Below are 24427 nucleotides of genomic sequence, written 5' to 3' on the forward strand. Positions count from 1 at the left end.
GGCCTGCCTGCCTGCCTGTCACCCCCCTCCCCCTTGAAAGCCTGCCTGCCTGCCCGCCCGCCCCACCCTGAAGGCCTGATGCCCCGACCCACCCCGAAGGACCGCTCGCCCCCCTGGCCTCCCTGCACCACCTATGAAGCAGCCGCAGCAGGATCGCGAAGTCAGCATCAGCGATCCCTGCGCTGCTTCCTGCGCCACGGTCCCGCCCTCCTCTGACGTCAGAGGAGGGGAGGGATCGCAGCGCAGGAAGCAGCGCCTAAGCAGCGCAGGGATCGCTGACGCTGACTTCGCGATCCTGCTGCGGGCTGCTTCACAGGTGGTGCAGGAAGGTCAGTGGGGCGAGCGGTCCTTCGGGGGTGGGGGGGACTGAACGGCAAGGCCGGGAGCACCCCCTTAGGGCTGGCACCCGGGGCGCACCGCCCCCCCCCTTGGTACGCCACTGCCAAAACTATAGATTTTGGATAGTTTAGAGTAAAGCCAGAATAAAAATAAAATTCCTCTAAAGAATGTTGTAAATGACTAATGGCTGAGTCAATGTAAAAATTAAGTCATCCGCAAAAGCCAATACTTTGACCGTCTGGATCAAAAAAGGAACACCCACTATATCTGGGTCTTTGGATATAGTTCATAGAAACGGTTCCAAATACAATAAAAAAAGGAGTGGAGACAAGGGACATCCCTGCCTGGTGCCCCTACCAATGGAAAAAGCTTCAGTTGTGATATCATTAACTAACAATCGAGCCATTGGTCCTTCATACAAAGTTTGAACCGCCCTAGCATACCAACCCTTAATACCTAAGTAATCCAATACCTCAAACAAATAACCCCAGTCCACCTGATCAAAAGCTTGCGCGGCGTCCAAACTAACCAATAGCATGGTTCTGCGATTGAGAATAGGCCATAGTCAGAATCACCTGGCAGACATTATGCACTGCCTGTCTTCCTTTCACAAAACCCACCTGTTCTGGACCTATGATTCTGGGAAGCAGGAGAGCTAGTCTATCTGCCAAGATTTTCGCCAAAATTTTAATATCAACATTAAGAAGGGAGATAGGGCGATAAGCTTCAGGAGAAGTAGAGTCCTTAACCGGCTTTAGAATAAGTGTTATGAGTGCTTCATTGGCACCCGCTGGAAAACTGCCCCACGCTATAACCTGAGCATAGTAGTCCTGTAAAGGATGACCAGTCTGCGAGGATAACAATTTGTAAAATTCGGCAATGAAGCCATCTGGACCGGGGGCAGAACAATTCCTCTGAAGCTGTATCACCCTCTGCAACTCCCTAAGGGCAAGGGGGGCATTAAGAAGTTCCACATCCGACCCAGTTAACTGAGGAAGACCGGAATCCTCCAAATAATCCCTCAGTAGGGGACCCCCGTCTCGATCTCTTCTGACATAAAAATCCCAAAAATAATCTAAGAATATGTTTGCAATCTTGTCCGTTTTATGTCGTAAGGTCCCCCCAGCGTCCTGAAGACCAAAAATAAACCGCGATCCTCTCATACGTTTAGTCAAATAAGCTAACAATTTCCCTGAATGATTACCATAACGGTGGTATTTAAACCTCTGATAGAATAACATCTTCAGCGTACGTTCATGGATATAGGAATTCAGTGTAGTCTCTATAGATAATAAATTCTCTTTCGCCACCGGGTTTGGATTGGCCGAATAGCGCCGTTTCGCAATTGCCAAATCACATTCCAAACGTAAAATTCCCCGAGATAACCGATGATTTCTCGCTATGACGTAAGCAATACATTCCCCTCTCAAAACCACCTTAGCCGTGTTCCAAAACAATTCAGGCTCAGATAAATGCTGACTATTAAATTCCAAAAAATGGTTCCATTTTTCCAACAAAAATTGTTTTAAATGGTCATCGGAGAACAGATAACTCGGAAAGCGCCCGAACACCGAAGCCAACATTGACCTCTACCCAGATCAAGGAGTGATCCGAGATGACCGAGGGGCCTATAGTAGCAGCATCAATAGTAAGAAAAGAAGATCGAGTAACAAGTATATAATCAATTCTAGAAAGCGTACCATGTGCCCGGGATCTATGGGTATAATCACGTTCCGTGGTATGAAGCAAACGCCAAGGATCAACCAAATCCAAAGTCGTACACAAATATGGAATGCCCCGCTTGCTGGACTCCACCACAGGAACTCCCGGATTAGACCTGTCATTACTCTGATCAAGAACTTGATTATAATCTCCTGCAAGAAATAACGAGTCAGTCACGCGTTCCATCAGCAAATTAGCAATACGTTCAAAAAAGGAATGATCATAGACATTGGGTGCATATACATTTAGCAAATAGAAAGAATAGGTACCTATGGTTATAAAAAGCAATATAAAACGTCCCTGGGGGTCTTTCTCCACCAGACGAAACCGACAAGGCAAAGACCTGTGGATCAAGATTGCCACCCCAGCTTTTTTCTGGGGTGACGAAGCCACATAGACGGCCCCTACCCAGGATTTTTTCAACTTAGTATGTTCAACATCCGTCAAACGGGTTTCCTGTAAACACACTATATCTGCTTTATGATGTTTAAGTTGGTTAAGAATTTTTGTTCTCTTAACAGGGGAGGAAATGCCCGAAACATTCCAGGACATTATCCTTATTGAGTTAGTTAGGGACATAGGAAGCCCAAGAATCCAAAAAATAGCTTATCTAAACCAAGGTTTCCAAACTATCCCAGGTACCCAGCCTCACCCAGAACAGATGAACATAGAAAATTGCATTTATTAGTAGAATGGAAACAGCACGCTGCTGGGTTCCTCCAGCATCCTGAATCAAAAAACAAAGATGCCCAACAGTCTGAAGATCCCACCCAGCCACCGGAGCATTACTGAAAGTATTAAGAAATAGAAAACTCTTCACAGGGATATAGGGATTAAGAAAGAAGAAATAGAAAAAAGAAAATCCCCCCACAACTCGTCCCTTCCACCACCACCCCCCTCCCAACCACCCCATCCCCCAACTGTCATCAACCTCTCCCTCTGTGCTAGACACATCGACAAAAACACCTCGGGTGCCTCTGCAGGTATGTAAGTGCACGAAAAGGATGCCATCCCAAGCCCTGAGTCAACCAGTATCACAATTGCTAATCAATTCTATTAACAGAAAGAACTATCCCAATATTAACATGTTAGGAAACAAACATCTGGACAGGAGAATCCAAGAAAAAGTGACTAAATCAAGGTCCAAACAACAGTCCAAAGTGCCATTCATCAGAAATCCCACACCAAAACCAATAAGTGGCATCATATAACAATTAGCCTGATACCTATCAAGCTAAGCTGAAATCAAACATCCAATAAATTTCCTCTCATCCGTTAGGACTTTGGGGCTGCTGCATATGGGTATTAAGATAAGTAGCTGCGTCCACTGAAGAGTCAAAAGAGTGTCACTGTCCCTGATGGTGCAATTTCAAGGTGGCTGGGTAGATAAACATGAATCTCACTTTTTTATCTGCCAAAGTGAAACAAAGGGGATAAAATAATTTTCTCTTTTCTGTTAAAGCGGCCGAATAATCCTGAAAAATTCGAATCTCAGCCTCCCCGTATTTCAGCTTGTCTCGTTGTTGTTTATATTGTCGAAGGATTTCCACTTTATGACGGTAATTGAGCACTTTAGCAATGATCATGCGGGGTCGTGTAGCCCCAGCCTGTTCCCTACCAATGTGATGTGCACGTTCTATGCGCAGGGGGCCCACGTCGCCCCTCAAAGGGAAGGTATCTCGCAACCAGGCTTCTAAAGTGTGCAATAAGGCTGGACCCGCTATTGTTTCAGGGAATCCTAGAAAGCGAAGGTTCGACCGACGTGAGCGATTTTCCAGGTCTTCAAGGCAATCACCTTGCTTACGAGTAAGATCCAGTAAGGCTTGCAGCTCAGCTGATTGGGTCCCCTGGACGTCCTCCAAGCCAGAGACCCGGATTTCCAGGGCAGTCGTGCAGCTGGCTGTATCAGAGATCTTAGATTCCAGCCTCTGGAGCTGTTCAGAGAGGCGATCTAAGCTGGGCTGCAGCGCTAATGTCACCGCCGATGTTATGTCTCGCAGCGCTTCTGGGGAAAGTTGACTCACCGACGACGACGAGCCAGTCGCCATTTTGTCTTCTCCAGGCCGCGCGTGTTTGCGATCCTTTTTTGCAGAGCGGGAGGCCATTGGGTGTGTCGGCGATGCTAGATAGCAGTCCATGCGCCTCCCGATCAGCCACGAAGTCGGGGAGATGCGTTAATCACGCTGGTAAGCCGCCAAAGTGTCAAAAGCAGACTCGGAGCCCGGGAGCTCAGGCCAGCTGCGTCTGCCCGGGCTTACAGCATCACGTGACCATCAAAAGCATCTATTTTAAATCTATTTTACAAAGCAACATAGGCACCTATATGCTTTTATAAAATATTCTCAGATTCAACCCCAGTAGTGCACAAATGGCAATATACAAATTTTCACTTGTTCCAAAGCATGTATGCTTTTTAATATATACTTTCCGTGTAGTTTATAAAATATGCATATTTATCACAACTCTGCCTCTACTCCACCCAGCCTAGGCTCGGCTGTATTAAAGGATAGGCCCAGTAAGCATGTGCCTAGGGCCCGAAATAGGGAGCCCGCTGAAGGAGGTCAAAGAGAGAGCCTTTTTTTTTCAAATGGCGATGGACAGCATTGGGGCCCCCCCCCCCCTCTGTGATGCAATTCAAGATCGGCAACGACCCCCCCGGCACTCAAGATCGGCAATGGGCCCTCCTCCTCCCCAGGCATCAACAGCACATCAGATTGGCAATGCGGTGCTCAGCCCAAAGCTTTCCACTGACTCGAACTGCCTGGGCGGAAATAGGAAGCTGCATCAGAGGGGAAGCTTTGGGCTGAGCACCGTGTTGCCGATCTGATGTGCTGTTGATTCCCAGGGAGGAGGAGGCCTGTTGCCAATCTTGAGTGCTGGGAGGGAGGCCTGTTGCTGATCTTGAGTTGAATCGCGGGGGAGGGGGGCATTGCTGATCTTGTTGCCAAAATTGGAAAGAAAGGTGAGAGGAAGGGAGAGAGATGGGCCTGTGGTGGATGGAGAGATTGAGAAAAGGGGGCAGATGATGGAAATGGGGGGCAAGAGAGAAAAGGGGCAGATGATGGAAGTGGGGAGAAGAGGGAGAGAGAAGAGGGCAGATGATGGAAGTGGGGAGAAGGGAGAGCAAATGCTGACTGGAAGGAGGGATAAAGAAAAAGGACATATGCTGGATTGGTGAAGAAGATAGTTAGTGAGATAGTGGAGGGGTGAAGGAAAGGGGTGGCTTGCTGTGGGGAAACAGAGGGAAACTGAGGACTGCATAGTAAGAAAGAATTTAATTTAGACGGAGGCAGAAAATAAAGAAGAAAGACCAGAGAACTTGACTACTGCAATGCCATATACTTATGCCTACCAAAAAAAGTCTTCAAAGACTCCAGCTTATCCAGAATACTGCAGCCAAGCTGATCTTTGCAAAACGCAAATCTGACCATGTCTCCCCATTCCTTTCCAATCTTCACTGGCTCCCAGTGATTTCCAGAATCCATTTCAAATGCTCCTGCCTGGCTTTTAAATCATTCACGGCATCTTTCCTCCCCTAATCCCACTATCCTTTAACTCCTCGAGTCCTGACTCCACCAGACCCGTCCAAAGATATAAACTATCCTTCCCCTCTCTACGTGGTATTCTCTATGCAGGTAAACTGGGAAAATCTCTTCTCTTCAAAATCACAGGTCTCTGGAACGACCTTACTATCCCGTTGCGGAACCTGGGCTCTCTCCAACTATTCCGCAAGCAACTGAAAACTTGGCTCTTCTCTAACATGTAATTCTATTTTCCCCCTTACTCTTCCATTCTATATATAAGCTCATGTAAACCTTTTCGTTTCTCTTCTTATATTTTAAGTTCTTGTAAACCGTGCCGAGCTCCACTTCCGTGGATAAGATGCGGTATATAAACTTAAGGTTTAGTTTAGTTTAGTTTAGAGAAGGAAAGGGAAGAGAGAGGAGAGAAATGCCAGAGAACTAAGAAGGAGACAGAGATATCAGATCTGAGTGGAGGAAATGAGAAGAGAGAGATGCTAAAAACCACAGGGGGGGGAGGGAAAGAGAGATGCCAGACGTTGAGGGAAGATGATGGGATGATGGATGCCAGACCAAAGGGGGGGGGTGTCAAGAGGAGAGATGGCAGCTGGGGGAGACAGACAGTTTCTGGAAGGGGCCTACAGTAGATAGAAGAAAGTGAATGACAAGAAGATGAGGAAAGCAGAAACCACATGACAAAGGTAGAAAAAATTCTATTTTTTTGCTTTAGCATAAAGTAGTATTATAGCTGTGTTGATAAATGTTTAGAAATAGAAAATGGAAATATGGTGATCATTTTATTGGACTAATTTTAATACATTTTTGACTAACTTTCAGAGACCAAATTCTCCTTCCTCAGGTCAGGACAGGATACTGTAACAGTGGTATACTTTACTGACCTAAGAAAAGAGGGTTTGACCTCTGAAAGCTAATTTTAAAATGTATTAGTCCAATAAAATGGTATTATCTTATTTTCCATTTTTGGTTTAATTTTTCGTTGTTAATTTGTAAAGTGATTTGTTATTTCTCTTTTTTTTCAAATTTACATCTGCTAACTTTATATTTTGTTCAGTATTGGGAGATATGCACCACTGTTTCTTCACTCCCTAAACTATACCGTTCCTTCGGTTTGTAACACAAGCCAGAATGCTGAATGCTCTGCACTGCTCCGATGGGCACAGAATTCCTATGATCGTCAGAACAGCGCAGAACATTCAGCCCGCCAGCCAGTGCTAAAAACCTCTTCCGTACTTTTGTAAAAAGGGGGGGTTAGTTTGTGATTACTTATTCCATAGTGGGTGAGGGTGGTTCTTTGTCCAGTGTGTATGAAAGACATGGTTTTCTGTTAGCATTGACCAGCCTTGTTTGGCGAAATGCATCAGGCATGGTTCCTGGGAGCACCTTGAATATACCTGATTTGAATCTCCTTTTTGGCTGCTGATCTTCTTTTGGTCCACATTGGATTCATTGGTGGACCGCTTGCCTTGTTGTTTTGTTGCAAATTAACATACATGGAGTGGAACGTACCAGAGGAGTTACAGATTTGGTTGTTTATACATACATATGGATTGAAGTTGGACAATGAGTGAGGCAGTTGAGAGGAGTTGCAAACTTGGTTATTAATATAGACTTATGTTTCAGATAGTATTACTGCTGTACAAGGAATTTGAACACTTTTATATACATATGGAAAGGGTTCAGAGTTAAAGTCCTGGGCAAGTAGGTGGGAAGGGAAGGAAAGGGGGATTTGTTCAGAGATGTTTGGGGCTTGCATTAAACTAAAACTACACTGGCACTGGTATGATAATCTTTGTTGTTTGTTTTGAATTTTAAAATAAAAGAAAAAAAGAAATACAAGTGGAAATAAAGAAGTGAATAAGAAAACAGGTAAATGAATGGGGTGGGGTGTGGGCGGGGCAGGGGGTGGGAAGTAGGCAGGGCAGGGCCAGGGGGGACCCAGTGTACTATTGTGCCTAGGGGCCCTGCCTAGGCTCTAGGAGCATCTACATGGAGGTCACATAAAAGTGAGTGCACACTTTCTAGGCAATTCTATATATGGTACCTAACATTATGCACTATTTCCAAGCGGAAAAGTGTTATAATGGAAGCAAGATGCCAAAAATGGGCCAAAAATAGCAGATCTGTGCAGAACTATACTTATGTGCTCATTTATACAATAACACAAGTGTTTCCACAAGAATCTGAAAAAGGGGGAGGTATAATGACAGGCGAGGGACATGGACAGATCAGGGGCATTCCTTTAAAATATATGCAGTATTATAGAATTAGGGGGATCTGCACCTAACTTACGTGCCAGGATTTATACCTGATTTCATATGGTGTAAATTCTCACACCCGCAGTTGGGTTCGGATTCGTATACTAATTCTTTAAAATGTGTCCACCCTTAGGTGCCTTTTATAGAATAGTGTTTAACACTGATTTTTTTGGGTGCTGATTTTTTGGTGCTATATATTGCATCTAATCCTTTCTATACACACCCTTTCTATGTGTGTATGTAATCACACAATTTTATGAAATCTCTTTTTTGAATGCAAAATAGGCTTTAAATGCAGAAAAAGCTTTAAAAAAATTTACTGCCTTACTGGGCTTATGTTCAGACTCTCTATTAATGTCTCTATCCCAGCAGGTCTGAAACTGGCGATTCTATTGCCTTTCAGATTAATATTCATGTATGTTTCTGTTTTTCATGTCTTTGCCTGAGGCTGTGGGATATCTGCCTAACAAGAGTTATACACACAGATCCTAAAGAAAACCAGTTCCTCCAGGATCTTCATCCTATGGTTGCTGCCCTACTCCTGCCTCACATTTACTACTTTTCCATTTTGATTTTCTTTCCAATTGTGGGTGAATAACATGACGCCCGAGAACATCAGCAACATCCTCTATAAATGTGTATATTGAAGGGACTTGTGTCTTCTTTAGCAGTGGAATAGGATATACACCTCCCCCTCCTTATTTGTGGTGATAGGGGAATAACAAGTAAGCAAATACAGAAAAACCGCAAATAACTTTTCGTATGTTGTTCACGATAAAACTGCGAATAACCTGACCTGTTCCTGTGAAGAAAGTGCAGCGATTTTTTCTACAACGCTGGGAGCAGCGATTTTCTCTGTACAACGCTGGGAGCAGCGATTTTCACTGACGTAATTTTGAGGGCAGAACCTGCAAACGAAAACCCACGAATAACCAAAACCACAATTGGTGAAACGGAGGGGGAAGTGTATATGTAATTGTTTGATCTTCATAATTTTATGTTTTCTTCCTGTAACTGTTCCCACCATTCCTCTCTGAAAATAGCTTTCTTTTCCCAAGTTGTGCTTATTTTTAATGATGCTCTGAAATTGTCATTGTATAGCTGGTATTACACTGGCATCTCTATGGTAAAGTTTTGGATATCAACTAGATATCTACAGGAGATCAATCCTTTGAAAACCCAGTGTCGATTTACACTTTATATTCTTAACACCAGTTTTTATCAAATTCCAGATTTTTATATTTGTATCTATAAATACATATAAATATGAGTGCTCAGTGCACAATCTCACTCATTTTGTTCAATTTTGATAATGACTATTATCCCAGGACAAGCAGGCAGATATTCTCTACATGTGGGTGACATCATCCACGGAGCCCCGACGCGGACAGCTTTTCAAGCAAACTTGATTGAAGATTCAAATTTGCTGGTGCTGCACCACGCATATGCATGCCTTCCTGCTCCACTAGAGGGCGCATCCCCTCCTCGTGGTCTTCAGTTCTTAGTTTTCCGCGGAGCCAGAAAGCCCTGTCGTTTTTCTTTCCGTGTTTTCGTGCCTTTCTAGCACCGCGGCTTCTTTGTTTTCTCTCGGAGTCGCTGTGCGCCTTTTTGCCTTCAGGTTTTTCGTAAAAAAAAAAAAAAAAGATCTTCGATTCAGCATCCGGGGGCTCCCGGGTTGCTGTGGCCGCCTGGCCTCGCGCGGCCACGGCCGTTTTTTCCCTCTATGTCCCGGCCTCTTACCGGCTTTAAAAAGTGCACCCAGTGCGGTCGGCTGTTGTCGATTACTGACCCGAATCGGTGGTGTATCTTGTGCCTGGGGACTGACCATCCAACCGACGCTTGCCCCAGGTGTGCTACTTTTCAGGCTCGTGCCCTGCGTTGTCATCGGGCCCACATGGCTGAACTTTTTTTTTGGTGAGCCGGTGGCTCCGGTCTCGGCCTCGACGTCGGTCCAGGCCTCGAAGACCTTGACCCCGGCAAGGACCTCGGCCTCGAAGGGATCAGCCTTGGCCTTGAAGACCTCGGCTCCAGGTAAGTCCCCTCTTCCTTCTTCAGGGTCGGCGCTGGCGAGGAAGCCAGCCTCGGAGTCTTTGGCCATCCATGGTGGGAGTGCGCTCCCCCGGCCTTGTCCAAGCCTTCCAAGCATGCTTCTGCTTCCAGGGAATACTCATCCTCGAGATCGCCCTCGGTGGAATGCACTGTGGCAATTGATAGGCCTTCGATGGTCTCGGTGCCTGTGTTCCAGGATATGCTGCGGGCCTTGATATCCTCGGAACTCTCCTCGGCTTTGGCCCGTTTGACCCCGGCCTCGACCTCGCAGCCCGTAGACCAGCCTGAGCATCCTGTCGAGGCCCCTAGGGGCAAGGTGCGTCGGACTCGGAGTCTTTCTTCTTCCGACTCCTCACCTCGGGCCTCGGGGCGTTCCTCGCCTTATGGGCGCCCGAGGTCGAAGCGCCGATTGAGGCGTGCCTCGACCCCGTCTCGCCGCTTGGTGAAGCGGCCCCGGGACTCCCCCCGAGGTGGGGTCGGTCTCCGGGTCGCCGGACCGAGGCTCTCCGGGTTTCTGAGTTGTCCTTGTCCTTGTCCAACCCCCAATTGTTTAAGTCGCCGGCCTGGTCCGGGCTCTGCCCTGGGAGGCCGGGGCGTTGAGAGGCTCCCCCTCTGTGTCCCAAGGCGTGTCGCCTCGGCGGCAGACCTCAGTGCCTTGGACCCCGAGATCCTCACCTCGGGCATCCTCGAGGCGCAGGCGGTCCTCGATCCCGCCGCGTTCCTATAGTGAAGCGTCCTGGGGTTCTGGCCGTGGTGACACTGATAGGCCGCCTCACTACTCTCAGGAGGCCTCACCCTCCTTTTCAGCGGCGCTACGGTCTCGCTCGACCACCCCTCTTGAAGACTGGTCGGAGGGTCGCCCATCTTCTTTCACAAGGTTTGTCCAGGACATGGGGAGAGCGCTCAATCTTGACCTCCAATCCGACTCCAAGTATACCAAGGAGTTCCTGGAGGAGATGGACCTTCATTGTCCTCCTCGGGAGTCTTTGTGGCTCCCTTTGAACCCGGTTCTGCGCCAGGCTTTCTTCCGGAATTTGGAGACCCCTTATGCGGTCCCCGCCATTCCATCTAAGATGGAGTCTAGATACCGGACTGTTCCATGCCCGGGGTTTGAGAAGGCGCAGCTTTCGCACCAGTCTTTGCTGGTTGACCCTTAAGAAGTCTCACCCCTCTAGAGTCTCCGCGGCTGTCCCGCCAGGCCGGGAAGGGAGGACCAAGGATAAGTTTACCTTTACCAAAATTCCATGATGGCCAACCGGGTCTTGAACTATATCTTCACGTTCACCTCGTATCTGAAGGTTCTGGTCAAGTCCTTACCTGTTTTTCAGGGTGAATTGCCCGCCTCTCGTCGTACGGAGTTTGGGCTGCTGGTGGACTCTCTTTTGCAGCTTCGTCTGCATTTGTTCCATGCCGTTTACGATGCCTTCGAGCTCTCCTCCCGAGTGTCCGCCTTTGTGATTGCCATGCGCCGTTTGGCGTGGCTTCGCATTGTTGATATGGACCCCAACCTTCAGGATCGCTTAGCGAATCTCCCCTGTGTGGGGAACGAGCTCTTTGATGACTCGATTGAGGCGGCCACTAAACACCTCTCGGAACACGAGTGGTCCTTTGCGTCCTTGGTGCGCTCTAAGCCAAAGCCCACTCCTTCGATGGTGTATCGGTTGCCGTCCCGGTGGTACCTGCAGAAATCTACCCCTGCCTTCTCTCGTCCGCCGCCTTGACGCCAGCGGGCTCCCCCTAACCTCAGGCCCCTGCTGTGTCTAAGCCTGCGCCGTCTTTTTGACTGGCTGAGCGGAAGGGGGCGGGCCCCCTCCACTTCGGACTTCGCCCCTCTTCCCATCGGGGGCCGTCTCTGGGAGTTCTACCTGGCCTGGACCTGCATCACTTCGGATGCATGGGTCCTCTCCGTTGTCGGAGAGGGGTATTCGCTGAACTTCCGGGAGTCGCCTCCGGACAATCCTCCCGACGGGTCTCTTTTCGAATCGAGCGCAGCTTCCCTTACTCCTCCTGGAGGCTTGGGCTCTACTTCGTCTTCAGGCTGTGGAGGAGGTTCACCCCTCTCAGCGGGAGCGGGGGTTTTACTCCCGGTACTTCCTGGTCCCCAAAAAGACCAGGGACCTTCGTCCTATCCTGGACCTCCGGAAGCTGAACAAGTTCCTGGTTCAGGAAAAGTTCTGGATGCTCTCGTGTCCTGTTTTGTATCCGCTGCAGAACGAGGGCGACTGGATGTGTTCCCTCGATCTGAAGGAGGCCTATACTCACGTGCCAGTTCATCCGGCCTGTCGCTGGATCCTGCGCTTTCGGGTTGGGGACCTGCATCTGCAATACAGGGTCCTCCCGTTCGGGCTTGCTTCCTCCCCACGGGTCTTTACGAAGTGCCTCGTGGTGGTGGCAGCGGCTTTGCGGTCGAGGGGCCTTCAGGTTTTCCCGAACCTTGACGATTGGTTGATCAAGGCCTCGACGAGGGAAGGAGTTATTTCAGTGACCCGTCAGACTATTACCTTCCTTCAAAGTCTGGGGTTCGAGGTGAACTTCCCCAAGTCTCAGTTGTGCCCCTCTCAGTCTCTTCAGTTTATCGGGGCCGTGCTGGACACGGTTCGCCTCCGGTCATTCCTGCCTCCCCCTCGGCAGGCCGCGCTCGTGCGTCTGAGCCAGCAGGTTTCCCTGCGGACTTCGGTCTCGGCCAAGCAGATGATGGTCCAATTGGTTCACATGGCCTCCACCGTGCATGTCACGCCGTTCGCGAGACTGCATTTGAGGGTCCCTCAGTGAATTCTGGCCTCTCAGTGACGGCAGGATCGGGACCCCGTTTCTCATCGCGTTGCGGTGACTCCCTCCTTGAAACGCTCGCTCCGTTGATGGACCACCTCTTGAAATCTTTCCAGAAGTTTGCTCTTTCTCACTCCTCCGCATCACAAGGTCCTCACGACGGACTTCTCGGCGTATGCTTCCCCCGAGTGCAGACCGCCATTGTCACATCAACTTGTTGGAGCTTCGGGCCATTTACAATGCCTTGGTGATCTTTTGGCACCTGCTTCAGGATCGGGTGGTCCTGGTGCGCATGGACAACCAGATAGCGATGTATTATGTGAACAAACAGGGGGGTACAGGTTCTTTGCAAGGCTCTTTGCAAGGAAGCTCTTCGCCATTGGACTTGGGCGTTCCGCCACAACATCTTTCTTTGAGTGGTGTATATCCAGGGTGAGCACAACTGTCTGGCGGACAAGTTAAGACGCCTTCTACAGCCGCATGAATGGTCGCTCCATTCCCAGACTCTGCGACCAGTGTTTCTTCAGTAGAGGACTCCGCAGATAGATCTCTTTGCCTCGCCCCTCAATCATAAGTTGCCTCTGTTCTGCTCTAGGGTGTTCTCCCCAGACCATCTCGAGGCCGATGCATTCCTTTTGGATTGGATGGGCAGGTTCCTGTATGTGTTTCTTCCCTTCCCATTGATTCTGAGGACTCTTGTCCATCTGAAGTCTGCCCGCGCCACCATGATTCTGATAGCTCCTCGGTGGCCCCGGCAGCCCTGATTTTCCCTGCTTCTTCAACTCAGTGTCAGGGATCCTCTGCTTCTGCCTGTGTTTCCTTCTCTGCTGTCTCAGAGTCGGGGTTCGCTGTTGCATCCCAATCTGCAGTCTCTTCATCTGACGGCTTGGTTCCTTTCCACTTGACACCTTCCCTGGGGTTGTCCCGGTCGGTGCGGGATGTTCTGGAAGCCTCCCGGAAGGCTTCTACTAGACAGTGTTATGCCCAGAAGTGGACCAGATTCACCGCGTGATGTGCTTCAAATCAGGTTGACCTTTGTCTGCTTCTTTGTCTTCGGTTTTGGATTATTTGCTTCATTTGTGTCGGTCTGGCCTCAAGACCAATTCTGTTCGTGTCCATCTTAGTGCGATTGCCGCCTTCCATCGGCAGCTTGATGGGAAGGCGCTGTCTGTCCACCCTTTGGTTTCTTGTTTCATGAGGGGTCTCTTGAATGTCCATCCTCCTCTCAAGCCTCCCCTGTTTGGGATCTTAATGTGGTCCTCGCTCAATTGATGAAACCTCCTTTTGAGCCAATGGACAAGGCTCATCTGAAGTTCCTTACTTTGAAGGTGATCTTCCTGCTTGCCCTCATGTCTGCTCACAGGGTCATTGAGCTGCAGGTTTTGGTCGCAGACCCGCCTTTTACTGTTTTCACCATGACAAGGTGGTTCTGTGCACCCATCCCAAGTTCTTGCCTAAAGTGGTGTCAGATTTTCACCTTAATCAGTTTATCGTTCTTCCGGTGTTTTTTCCGAAGCCCCACTCTCATTCTGGGGAGGTGGCGCTTCATTCTCTTGACTGTAAGAGTTCATTGGTGTTCTATCTTCAACGCACTCGGTCGCATAGGAAGGTTCCTCAACTTTTCTTGTCCTTTGATCCTAATCAGTTGGGACGTCCTGTTTCCAAGCGCATCTTGTCCAACTGGTTGGCTGCTTGTATTTCCTTTTGCTACGCTCAGGCTGGTCTCTCGCTGCATGGTCGGGTCACGGGACATAAGGTCCAAGCGATGGTGGCTTCTGTCGCTTTCCTCAGGTCCATGCCCATTGAGGAGATTTACAAGGCTGCCACTTGGTCTTCGGTTCATACCTTTACCTCACACTACTGTCTGGACTTTTTGTCCAGGAGCGACGGCCGGTTTGGCCAGTCAGTTTTGGGAAATCTGTTTTCCTAAATTGCAAACTTCCCTCTGTCCCTTTTTTGGTTAGCTTGGAGGTCACCCACATGTAGAGAATATGCTGCCTGCTTGTCCTGGGATAAAGCACAGTTACTTACCGTAACAGGTGTTATCCAGGGACAGCAGGCAGATATTCTCGCAACCCTCCCACCTCCCCGGGGTTGGCTTCTTTGCTAGCTATCTGAATTGAAGACCATGAGGAGGGGATGCGCCCTCTAGTGGAGCAGGAAGGCATGCACATGCGTGGTGCAGCACAAGCAAACTTGAATCTTCAATCAAGTTTGCTTGAAAAGCTGTCCACGTCGGGCTCCGTAGATGACGTCACCCACATGTAGAGAATATCTGCCTGCTGTCCCTGAATATCACTTGTTACGGTAAGTAACTGTGCTATATGCCAGTTTAATATTAAGATGGGTATAAAGAGGGCTCATTCAAAAGCAAAGATTCTAGACTTTAAAAAAACTAATGTCAAGGAATTATTGTCTGGATGGGAACATCTGGAAGGAGTAGAAATGCGGTGGGCAAAACTGAATGGAATGATTGTAAGGGCGACAAACCTTTTTGTAAGGCAAGTAAGTAAAAGTAAGAGGAAAAGAAGGCCACTTGGTTCTCAAAAGTAGTAACTGCGAAGGTAAGGAATAAAAGGTTAGCTTTCATAAAAAAAGATCGCAGAAAGAGGAAGACAGGCAAAAATATCTGGAAAAGTCTTGTAGTCAGGAAAGCAATGATGCAAATGGTAGAAAAAAATAGCTGACAGGATAAAACGGGGAGACAAGACATTTTTTAGATATATTAGTGATAGGAAGAAGTGCAAAAGTGGCATTGTGAGACTCAAAGGTGAATGGGAGGAATATGTAGAAGCTGATAAAGAAAAGGCTGAATTGCTCAACAGATATTTCTGTTCTGTGTTCACGGCTGAAGCACCAGGAGCGGAACCCCAGAAGACAAACATGAATAGGGATGGAGGAGTAATAGACCCTGATTGATTTTCAGAGGGTTGTGTTCGTAAGCAGCTAGCTAAAATAAAGGTAGACAAAGCAATGTGGCCAGATGGTGTACATCATAGGGTGCTGAAGGAACTTAGGGAAGTTCTGGTAGCTCTGCTGACTGACCTTTTCAACGAGTCTCTAGGGTCAGGAGTGGTACTGGAGGACTGGCGAAGAGCTTCTGTGGTCACTCTCCACAAATGTGGAAATAAGGAAGAAGTAGGGAATTACAGGCCGGTAAGTCTGACTTCTGTGGTAAGCAAATTAATGGAACACTTTTAAAACAGAGAATGGTCAAGTTTCTGGAATCCTGGATTACAGGACCGGAGGCAACATGGATTCACTAGAGGTAGGTCTTGTCAGACAGATCTGATCAATTTCTTTGACCAGAGAATTGGATAGAGGATGTGCGCTAGATGTGGTGTATTTAGATTTTAGCAAAGCCTTTGACAGTGTTCCACACAGACATCTAATAAATAAACTGAGTACCCATTGGATGGGTTCCAAAGTGATGGGCTGGGTCAAGAACTGGTTGAGTGGAAGGTGACAGAGGGTAGTGATCAATGGAGATTGCTCTGAGGAAAGGGATGTTACCAGTGGTGTGCCTCAAGGTTCTGTTCTTGGTCCTGTTCTTTTTTAAATTTTTATAAACTATATTGCTGAAGGATTGTCGGGTAAGATTTGCCTCTATACAGATGATACCAAAAGCTGCACTAGAATAGATACGCCAGATGGTGTGAATAACATGAAGAAAGACCCGGTGAAGCTTGAAGAATGGTCTGAAATTTGGCAGCTAAAATTTAAAGAAATGCAAGGTCATACATTTGGGCTGCAAAAACCTGAGAAAACGGTACAGATTAGGGAGTGAAGAGCTTATATGCATGACAGAAGAGCGGGACTTGGGTGTGATTGTATGTGATGATCTTAAGGTGGCCAAACAGGTTGAAAAGGTGACGGCGAAAGCTAGAAGGATACTAGGTTGCATAGGGAGAGGTATGACTAGTAGGAAAAAGAAGGTATTGATGCCCCTGTATAAGACTGGTGAGACCTCATTTAGAATATTGTGTACAATTCTAGAGGCCGCACCTTCAAAAAGATATAAAAAGGATGGAGTCGGTCTAGAGGAAGGCTACTAAATGGTATGTGGTCTTCATCATAAGGCGTATGGGGACAGACTTAAAGATCTCAATCTGTATACTTTGGAGGAAAGGCAGGAGAGGAGAGATATGCTAGAGATGTTTAAATACTTACGTAATGTAAATGCACATGAGTCGAGTCTTTTTAATTTGAAAGGAAACTCTGCAATGAGATGAAGTTAAGAGGTGATAGACTCCAAAATAATCTAAGGAAATACTTTTTTACAAAAAGGTTGGTAGATGCATGGAACAGTCTCCAAGAAGAGGTGGTGGAGACAGAGACTGTGTCTGAATTCAAAAGGGCCTGGGATAGCACGTGAGATCTCTCGGAGAAAGAAAGAGATAATGGTTACTGCAGATGGGCAGATTAGATGGGCCATTTGGCCTTTATTTGTCATCATGTTTCTATTTCTACTTAAATTTCTCTTGAAATGCTAGATATATATATATGTCAACCGAAAAAATATATATATGTCTAGAATATATTTCTATTAGAAAACCTGACGCCTCAGCCCCACCACTCCACCGCTAAAGTTCAATTCAAAAACAGCGGGAGATTTAGTGTGAGAACTTCATCATAGGCTGTCGGGTTTGTTGTAATTTTTCCGTTATTTATTTTTTATGTATATAAATATTTTTCCATTATATCTTAATTCTAAGAATAAATAATGTGCTAGTGTAAGACTCTTCAATCTCTAAGCGTCTTAATATGAAGCTCTAAAAGTAATTTTTATACTCATCTTCAGCAACCCGGCTTAAACCCAGGGAGTCTGACCCGACATGTTTCACAGAATGTGTTTTATCAAGGGTCTCCCAGGGGTGCCGCTGTCATCCGACTCCACATAATTCATGAGGAAAAAGATCTTTTTCCTCATGAATTATGTGGAGTCGGATGACAGCGGCACCCCTGGGAGACCCTTGATAAAACACATTCTGTGAAACATGTCGGGTCAGACTCCCTGGGTTTAAGCCGGGTTGCTGAAGATGAGTATAAAAATTACTTTTAGAGCTTCATATTAAGACGCTTAGAGATTGAAGAGTCTTACACTAGCACATTATTTATTCTTAGAATTAAGATATAATGGAAAAATATTTATATACATAAAAAATAAATAACGGAAAAATTACAACAAACCCGACAGCCTATGATGAAGTTCTCACACTAAATCTCCCGCTGTTTTTGAATTGAACTTTAGCGGTGGAGTGGTGGGGCTGAGGCGTCAGGTTTTCTAATAGAAATATATTCTAGACATATATATATTTTTTCGGTTGACATATGTTATTACTAGTCTAGATTACACTTACAAATAAATATTTGCCAACATATCCTTTGCATGCTACAAGATATATATATATGACACTTATGTTTAAAAAGGAGGCGGTAGTGGCTAACGCACTCGGGAATTTAACGTGCGCTATTGTGTGCGTTAAGTCCCTAGCACACCTTTGTAAAAGGAGTCCTTAATCTGTCCAATCTCAAATGATTTGCATTGTTTATTTTATGCTTAACTGTTGTGAACCGCCTAGAACTCATGGGTATGGCGGTATATAAAAATAAATTATTATTATTATTATTATTATTAGTTGGTATTGGCTCAAAACGATGTTTCCATGTGACTCCACAGGAATCCACTCCCTTATTCGTGCTTGTGTGTATGTGATCACTATTGTGTCTCCTCAACCCAGTCCTGAATTTTGCCGCTAAGGCTTCTTCAGGAGGAGTGATTGCATGAACTCATGAGTCGTGCTCCCGCAGGGTCACCGCCCTGAAACTCAGCTGTTAGTGCAGGGTGGTGACCCTGCGGGAGCGCAACTCATATGAGTTCATGCAGTCACTCCTCCTGAAGAAGCCTTAGCGACGAAATTCAGGACTGGTTTGAGGAGACACAGTAGTGATCACGTACACACAAGCACGAATAAGGTGGTGGATTCCTGCGGAGTCACGTGGAAACATCGTTTAGAGTCAATACCAACTAAAGATAAGTGCCATATATATGTCCAGCATTTCAAGAGAAATTTACGGTAAGTAGAAATATGGCATAGTGGCTCATATTAGTCATTATCAAAATTGAACAAAATGAGGAACTCATGTGCGCAATGATGGTCCCTCTCTAATCTCATTGTGACTCCAATGCAGGAGATTGGGCACTGAGCACTCGTATGTATTTAATGTACAAATATTAACAAATATAAAAATCTGGAATTTGATAAAAAAACAGTGTTAAAAATATAAAGTTTTGGATATGCCACAATAATGTTTTGTTACTTTGTAATAATGCTGTAATGATAGTGACATAGCTACTAATTGCAAAAACAACCAAAACCCTAAACCCCAGAGCCTCATTTTAAAAGTGTTGTTTTTTTTTTAAATTTGTATAAAAAAACTGAGAAATCTTGTCCCAAATGACCTTTTTAAATTAAAATTAAAAAATACATTAGCAGGGTATCCTTTCCCTTCCTTCCTCCTCCCAACTGCCACAGATCTTCTGCTCTTGTGTATAGAATGCCACATTCCTATCAAATGATAACATTGATGCAATAGTAATGTCTGCACTCCATCTCTAATTCCCCAGATCGGAAGCAGCAGCAGGAGCGGGAGAAGTTGGAACAGGAGGTGGCACTACTGCGTGGAGCCAATAAGGACCAACGCAGGCGTGCTGAGCTGCTGGAACAGGCACTGAGCAACGCCCAAGCTCAATCTGCCAGAATGGAAGATGAGCTAAGGATGAAGCGAGCTTATGTGGAGAAAGTGGAGAGGCTGCAGCAGGCCCTGAGCCAGCTGCAGGCTACCTGCGAGAAGCGTGAACAGCTGGAACTACGCCTGCGCACTCGCCTGGAGCAGGAGCTGAAGACACTCAGGGCACAACAGGTAATGTAATATGTTAGTTTTGGCAAACCGTAGTTATCAACCACAAATGCTGCTTTTAGACACTGAACTATTTCTCTTCCAGAAGTCTTCTTTCAGTGAGTTTAACATTAGTGAGGAACTAATGCCCAAGTTTTTAAGGTCAAAAGGAAAAAAAATGAAAATGGATCTTTTTGAGACACTGTAAGCCCCATTTTGGATAGAACATCTAAGTCAGAAAAAGGATTTCCAAACTGGCGTTCAAAATGTTCTAGGTATTTTACAAAAGCTTCATTGAATGTAGAGCCTTTTGTAAAATATATCTAAAGACATTCAAGAGTACATTTGTATTTGTCAATTCATACAGCAGTTTTAGAAAAATGCGTGTGCAAAAAGGCCCTGATTCTATAAAGCCTGCCTAAAGTTAGGTGCCTAACTTAATTGATCAATAGACTTAATTGGTGCTGATATTGGCACTCAACACCTCACAATTAGCTTCAATTGGACCTAACTGAAAGTTAGGCACTTAACTCAAAGAATTCAGAAGCCAATTCTCTAAAGTAATTTATCTAAACCTTCCTTGAACCCCCGAAGCATGCTCTGCCCTATCACAACCTCCGGGAGCGCGTTCCATGTGTCCACCACCCTCTGAGTAAAGAAGAACTTCCTAGCATTTCTTCTAAACCTATCCCCTTTCAATTCTCCGAGTGCCCCCTTGTACTTGTGGTTCCCCAAAGTCTGACAAATCTGTCCCTGCCTACCTTCTCTTTGCCTTTCAGGATTTTAAAGGTTTCTATCATGTCTCTAAATTTCTGCTTTTCCAGGGAGAATAGCCCCAGCTTTTCCAACCTGTCAGCGTATGAAAAGTTTTCCATACCTCTTACCAATTTAGTCGCTCTTCTCTGGACTCCCTCAAGTATCGCCATGTCCTTTTTGAGGTACGGCGACCAGTACTGGACGCAGTACTCCAAATGTGGGCGCACTAATCGTGCTATGGTGCACCCGCATCTGGAGTACTGCGTCCAGTAATGGTCGCCGTACTATGCAATGAGGCCATTAATATTAAAATGACTTATCCAGGCAATTCCTAAAAATGAATGCCCCTCCATTTATGAGGAATCGGGTCTGATATTTACTGTCAGGGTCTGAGCTGTCGTAGCTTTATTTTCTTGTTAGTGCCCTGAGATCTAATTGGCTCAGGCACTGATAGAAAAATAAAGCAGCTCAGACCTGCCACCAGCCCCAGTTCCTTGTAGCCCAAATAAAAGCCTGGTAGTCTAGTGCCTCCCCCGCCGATGCCCCCCATCCCATGCCTAAGATTGTTAGGAAGGATATCCACCAGTGGCGTACCTAGCATATGTGACACCCGGGGCCCATCATTTTTTGACACCCCACCCCCCCCCATCTATATGAAAAATATGATTTTTAGTAACAATCCACATATCGCACAAGAGTGTACCTAGGAAAAGGCAGCATCTTAAACACTGCAGTGAGCACTAGAACACCAAACACATACATTGTAAAACTAAACAAGTCAGATTCCACAGTCAATTGATTCTGCAGTCAATCCCAACTGAAAACTATGTCATTTTCATACACACAGAACAGAGATACACCCTCGCCCAATATGGAATAATCACAAACTAAAAATAGAAATATGTAGACAAAAGTTAAACCGAACCGCCAAGAAACCAGACCCTGGATACAATGCAACACCACAAAAACAGTAACACATGTCCTCTAATACAGTGCAAAATATAAAGACAGTAGATGTAAATTTGAAAAAACTGATAAATAACAATCACCACTTTACAAATTAACAAATAATGAGAAATAAAAAAAATACCGTTTTATTGGACTAATCCCCGTAAGCTCGGTCCCCATCCCCGCAAACCACCTGATTCCATCCACACAAGCCTTGAATTGTTTTATATTGAACTTATTATATTAAAGTATAAAAAGAAACAATATTCTGTACAATTGTCAATTCTGTACAATTGTAAATCAGCGTCTTCTCCCCACTCTCTCTTGTATGCATGTAGGGAAAAAAACCCCGATGTTCACTTACAAAAGGGGAAACTCGCCACTAGGGGTGAGCAACCTTGAAAGAGACCTGGGAGTGATGGTAGACACAACCTTGAAGGCACAGTGTGCGGCAGCCTCAAAGAAAGCAAACAAAATGTTGGGTATCATTAAGAAAGGTATCACGACCAGGACGAAGGAAGTCATCCTGGTCGTGATATGGTGCAATGGTGCGCCCGCACCTGGAGTACTGTGTCCAGTACTGGTCACCGTACCTCAAGAAGGACATGGCGATACTTGAGAGAGTCCAGAGAAGAGCAACTAAGCTAATAAAGGGTATGGAGGAACTCTCATATACTGACAGACTGAAAAGGCTGGGGCTTTTCTCCCTGGAAAAGCGGAGACTTAGAGGAGACATAATAGAAACCTTCAAAATCATGAAGGGTGTAGAAAAAGTAGATAGGGACAGATTTTTCAAATTATGGGGAACTACAAGTACAAGGGGGCACTCGGAGAAATTGAAAGGGGATAGGTTTAGAACAAACGCCAGGAAGTTCTTTTTCACACAGAGGGTGGTGGATATATGGAACACGCTACCAGAAGAAGTGATAAGCAGGAGCACACTACAGGGCTTCAAAGAAGGTTTGGATAGGTACCTAGAGGACAAAGGGATTGAGCGGTACAGATAGGAGTAGAGGTAGGTTATAGGGAGAGGATTAGAGGTAAGTTACAAAATTAGTCTGAGACCACTGTTCAGGCAATAGGCCTGATGGGCCGCCGCGTGGGCGGACCGCTGGGCATGATGGACAAGCAAGTAATTTTATATCATTTTCATTCTATTCATTCATAGAAATTAAAGTCTAAATAATGCCAGTCACATAACAAAACATGATTTTATAAAAATAATTCCCTGCACAGTCAAGCCTGCAAGGATTACTAGATGTCTTTCAGCATCTCCCCTCCCTCCCCCTTACCTTTGTGGCCAAGTCAAAATGATCTAACAACAATAAAATTTTAAAAACACAAAGCACACTGTACGCAGAGAAAATGTTAATTATCATTTATATTCCGCGGGTTTTCAAAGAGGTCAAGGCAGATGACTTTATGCAATGTCACCTCAGTAACAACTATACAAAAATAGACAAATATACCCCCTCCCTTTCTACTAAACCGCGATAGTGGTTTTTAGCGCAGGGAGCTGCGCTGAATGCCCCACGCTGCTCTCGACACTCATAGCCTCCCTGCGCTAAAAACCGCTATTGTGGTTTAGTAAAAGGGAGCCATAGTGCAAAATATAGACAGCATATATAAATTCTCAAAACGGACACATTTTGATCACTAAATTGAAAATAAAATCACTTTTCCTACCTTTGGTAATTTCATCAGTCTCTGGTTGCACTTTATTCTTCTGACTGTGCATCCAATATTTCTTCCCTTCTTTCAGCCTCCTGTATGCTTCCTCTCCTCCAGACCTCATTCCCTCCCCAAAATGTTTCTTTGTTTCACCCTGCCCCCTTCTTTCTTTTTCTCTCTCTCCATACCCCCTTTCTTTCTGTATGTCTGTCTTTCTCTCTCTCTCTCTCTCTCTGTGCCCTATTTCTTTCTTTGTTTCACCCTGCCCCCTTCTTTCTCTCTCCATGCCCTCTTTTGTTTTGTATGTAACATAGTAACATAGTAGATGGTCCATCCAGTCTGTCCAACCTGATTCAATTTAAATGGTTTTTTTTTTTTTTTTTTTTTTTCTTCTTAGCTATTTCTGGGCAAGAATCCAAAGCTTTACCCGGTACTGTGCTTGGGTTCCAACTGCCGAAATCTCTGTTAAGACTTACTCCAGCCCATCTACACTCTCCCAGCCATTGAAGCCCTCCCCTGCCCATCCTCCACCAAACAGCCATACACAGACTCAGACCGTGCAAGTCTGCCCAGTAACTGGCCTAGTTCAATATTTAATATTATTTTCTGATTCTAAATCTTCTGTGTTCATCCCACGCTTCTTTGAACTCAGTCACAGTTTTACTCTCCACCACCTCTCTCGGGAGCGCATTCCAGGCATCCACTACCCTCTCCGTAAAGTAGAATTTCCTAACATTGCCCCTGAATCTACCACCCCTCAACCTCAAATTATGTCCTCTGGTTTTACCATTTTCCTTTCTCTGGAAAAGATTTTGTTCTACGTTAATATTTGAACATCTGAATCATATCTCCCCTGTCTCTCCTTTCCTCTAGGGTATACATATTCAGGGCTTCCAGTCTCTCCTCATACATCTTCTGGCGCAAGCCTCCTATCATTTTCGTCACCCTCCTCTGGACCGCCTCAAGTCTTCTTACGTCTTTCGCCAGATACGGTCTCCAAAACTGAACACAATACTCCAAGTGGGGCCTCACCAATTACCTGTACAGGGACGTCAACACCTTCTTCCTTCTACTGACTACGCCTCTCTTTATACAGCCCAGCATCCTTCTGGCAGCAGCCACTGCCTTGTCACACTGTTTTATCGCCTTTAGATCTTCGGACACTATAACCCCAAGGTCCCTATCCCCGTCCGTGCATATCAGCTTCTCTCCTCCCAGCATATATGGTTCCTTCCTATTATTAATCCCCAAATGCATTACTCTGCATTTCTTTGTATTGAATTTTAGTTGCCAGGCATTAGACCATTCCTCTAACTTTTGCAGATCCTTTTTCATATTTTCCACTCCCTCTTCAGTGTCTACTCTGTTACAAATCTTGGTATCACCTGCAAAAAGGCACACTTTTCCTTCTAACCCTTCAGCAATGTCACTCACAAACATATTGAACAGGATTGGCCCCAGCACCGAACCCTGAGG

At 45.9% G+C, this 24427-nt stretch overlaps 1 protein-coding gene across 4 annotated transcripts in view; it reads left to right on the plus strand.

Moving 5' to 3' along the window:
* AMOTL2 (angiomotin like 2) overlaps window positions 1-24427 on the plus strand; it is a 370109-nt gene that overhangs the window by 174881 nt on the left and 170801 nt on the right. For all 4 annotated transcript variants that reach the window (XR_004540616.1, XM_033958123.1, XM_033958124.1 and 1 more), the window contains exon 6: window positions 19305-19600. Coding sequence is in view for 3 of the 4 variants with exons in the window: in XM_033958123.1 (XP_033814014.1) it covers window positions 19305-19600 (296 nt within the window). In the remaining variant the exon portion in view is untranslated. The remainder of the gene's footprint in view (window positions 1-19304; window positions 19601-24427) is intronic.

This window comes from Geotrypetes seraphini, chromosome 9 (assembly GCF_902459505.1).
Source record: "Geotrypetes seraphini chromosome 9, aGeoSer1.1, whole genome shotgun sequence".
Classification (NCBI taxonomy): domain Eukaryota; kingdom Metazoa; phylum Chordata; class Amphibia; order Gymnophiona; family Dermophiidae; genus Geotrypetes; species Geotrypetes seraphini.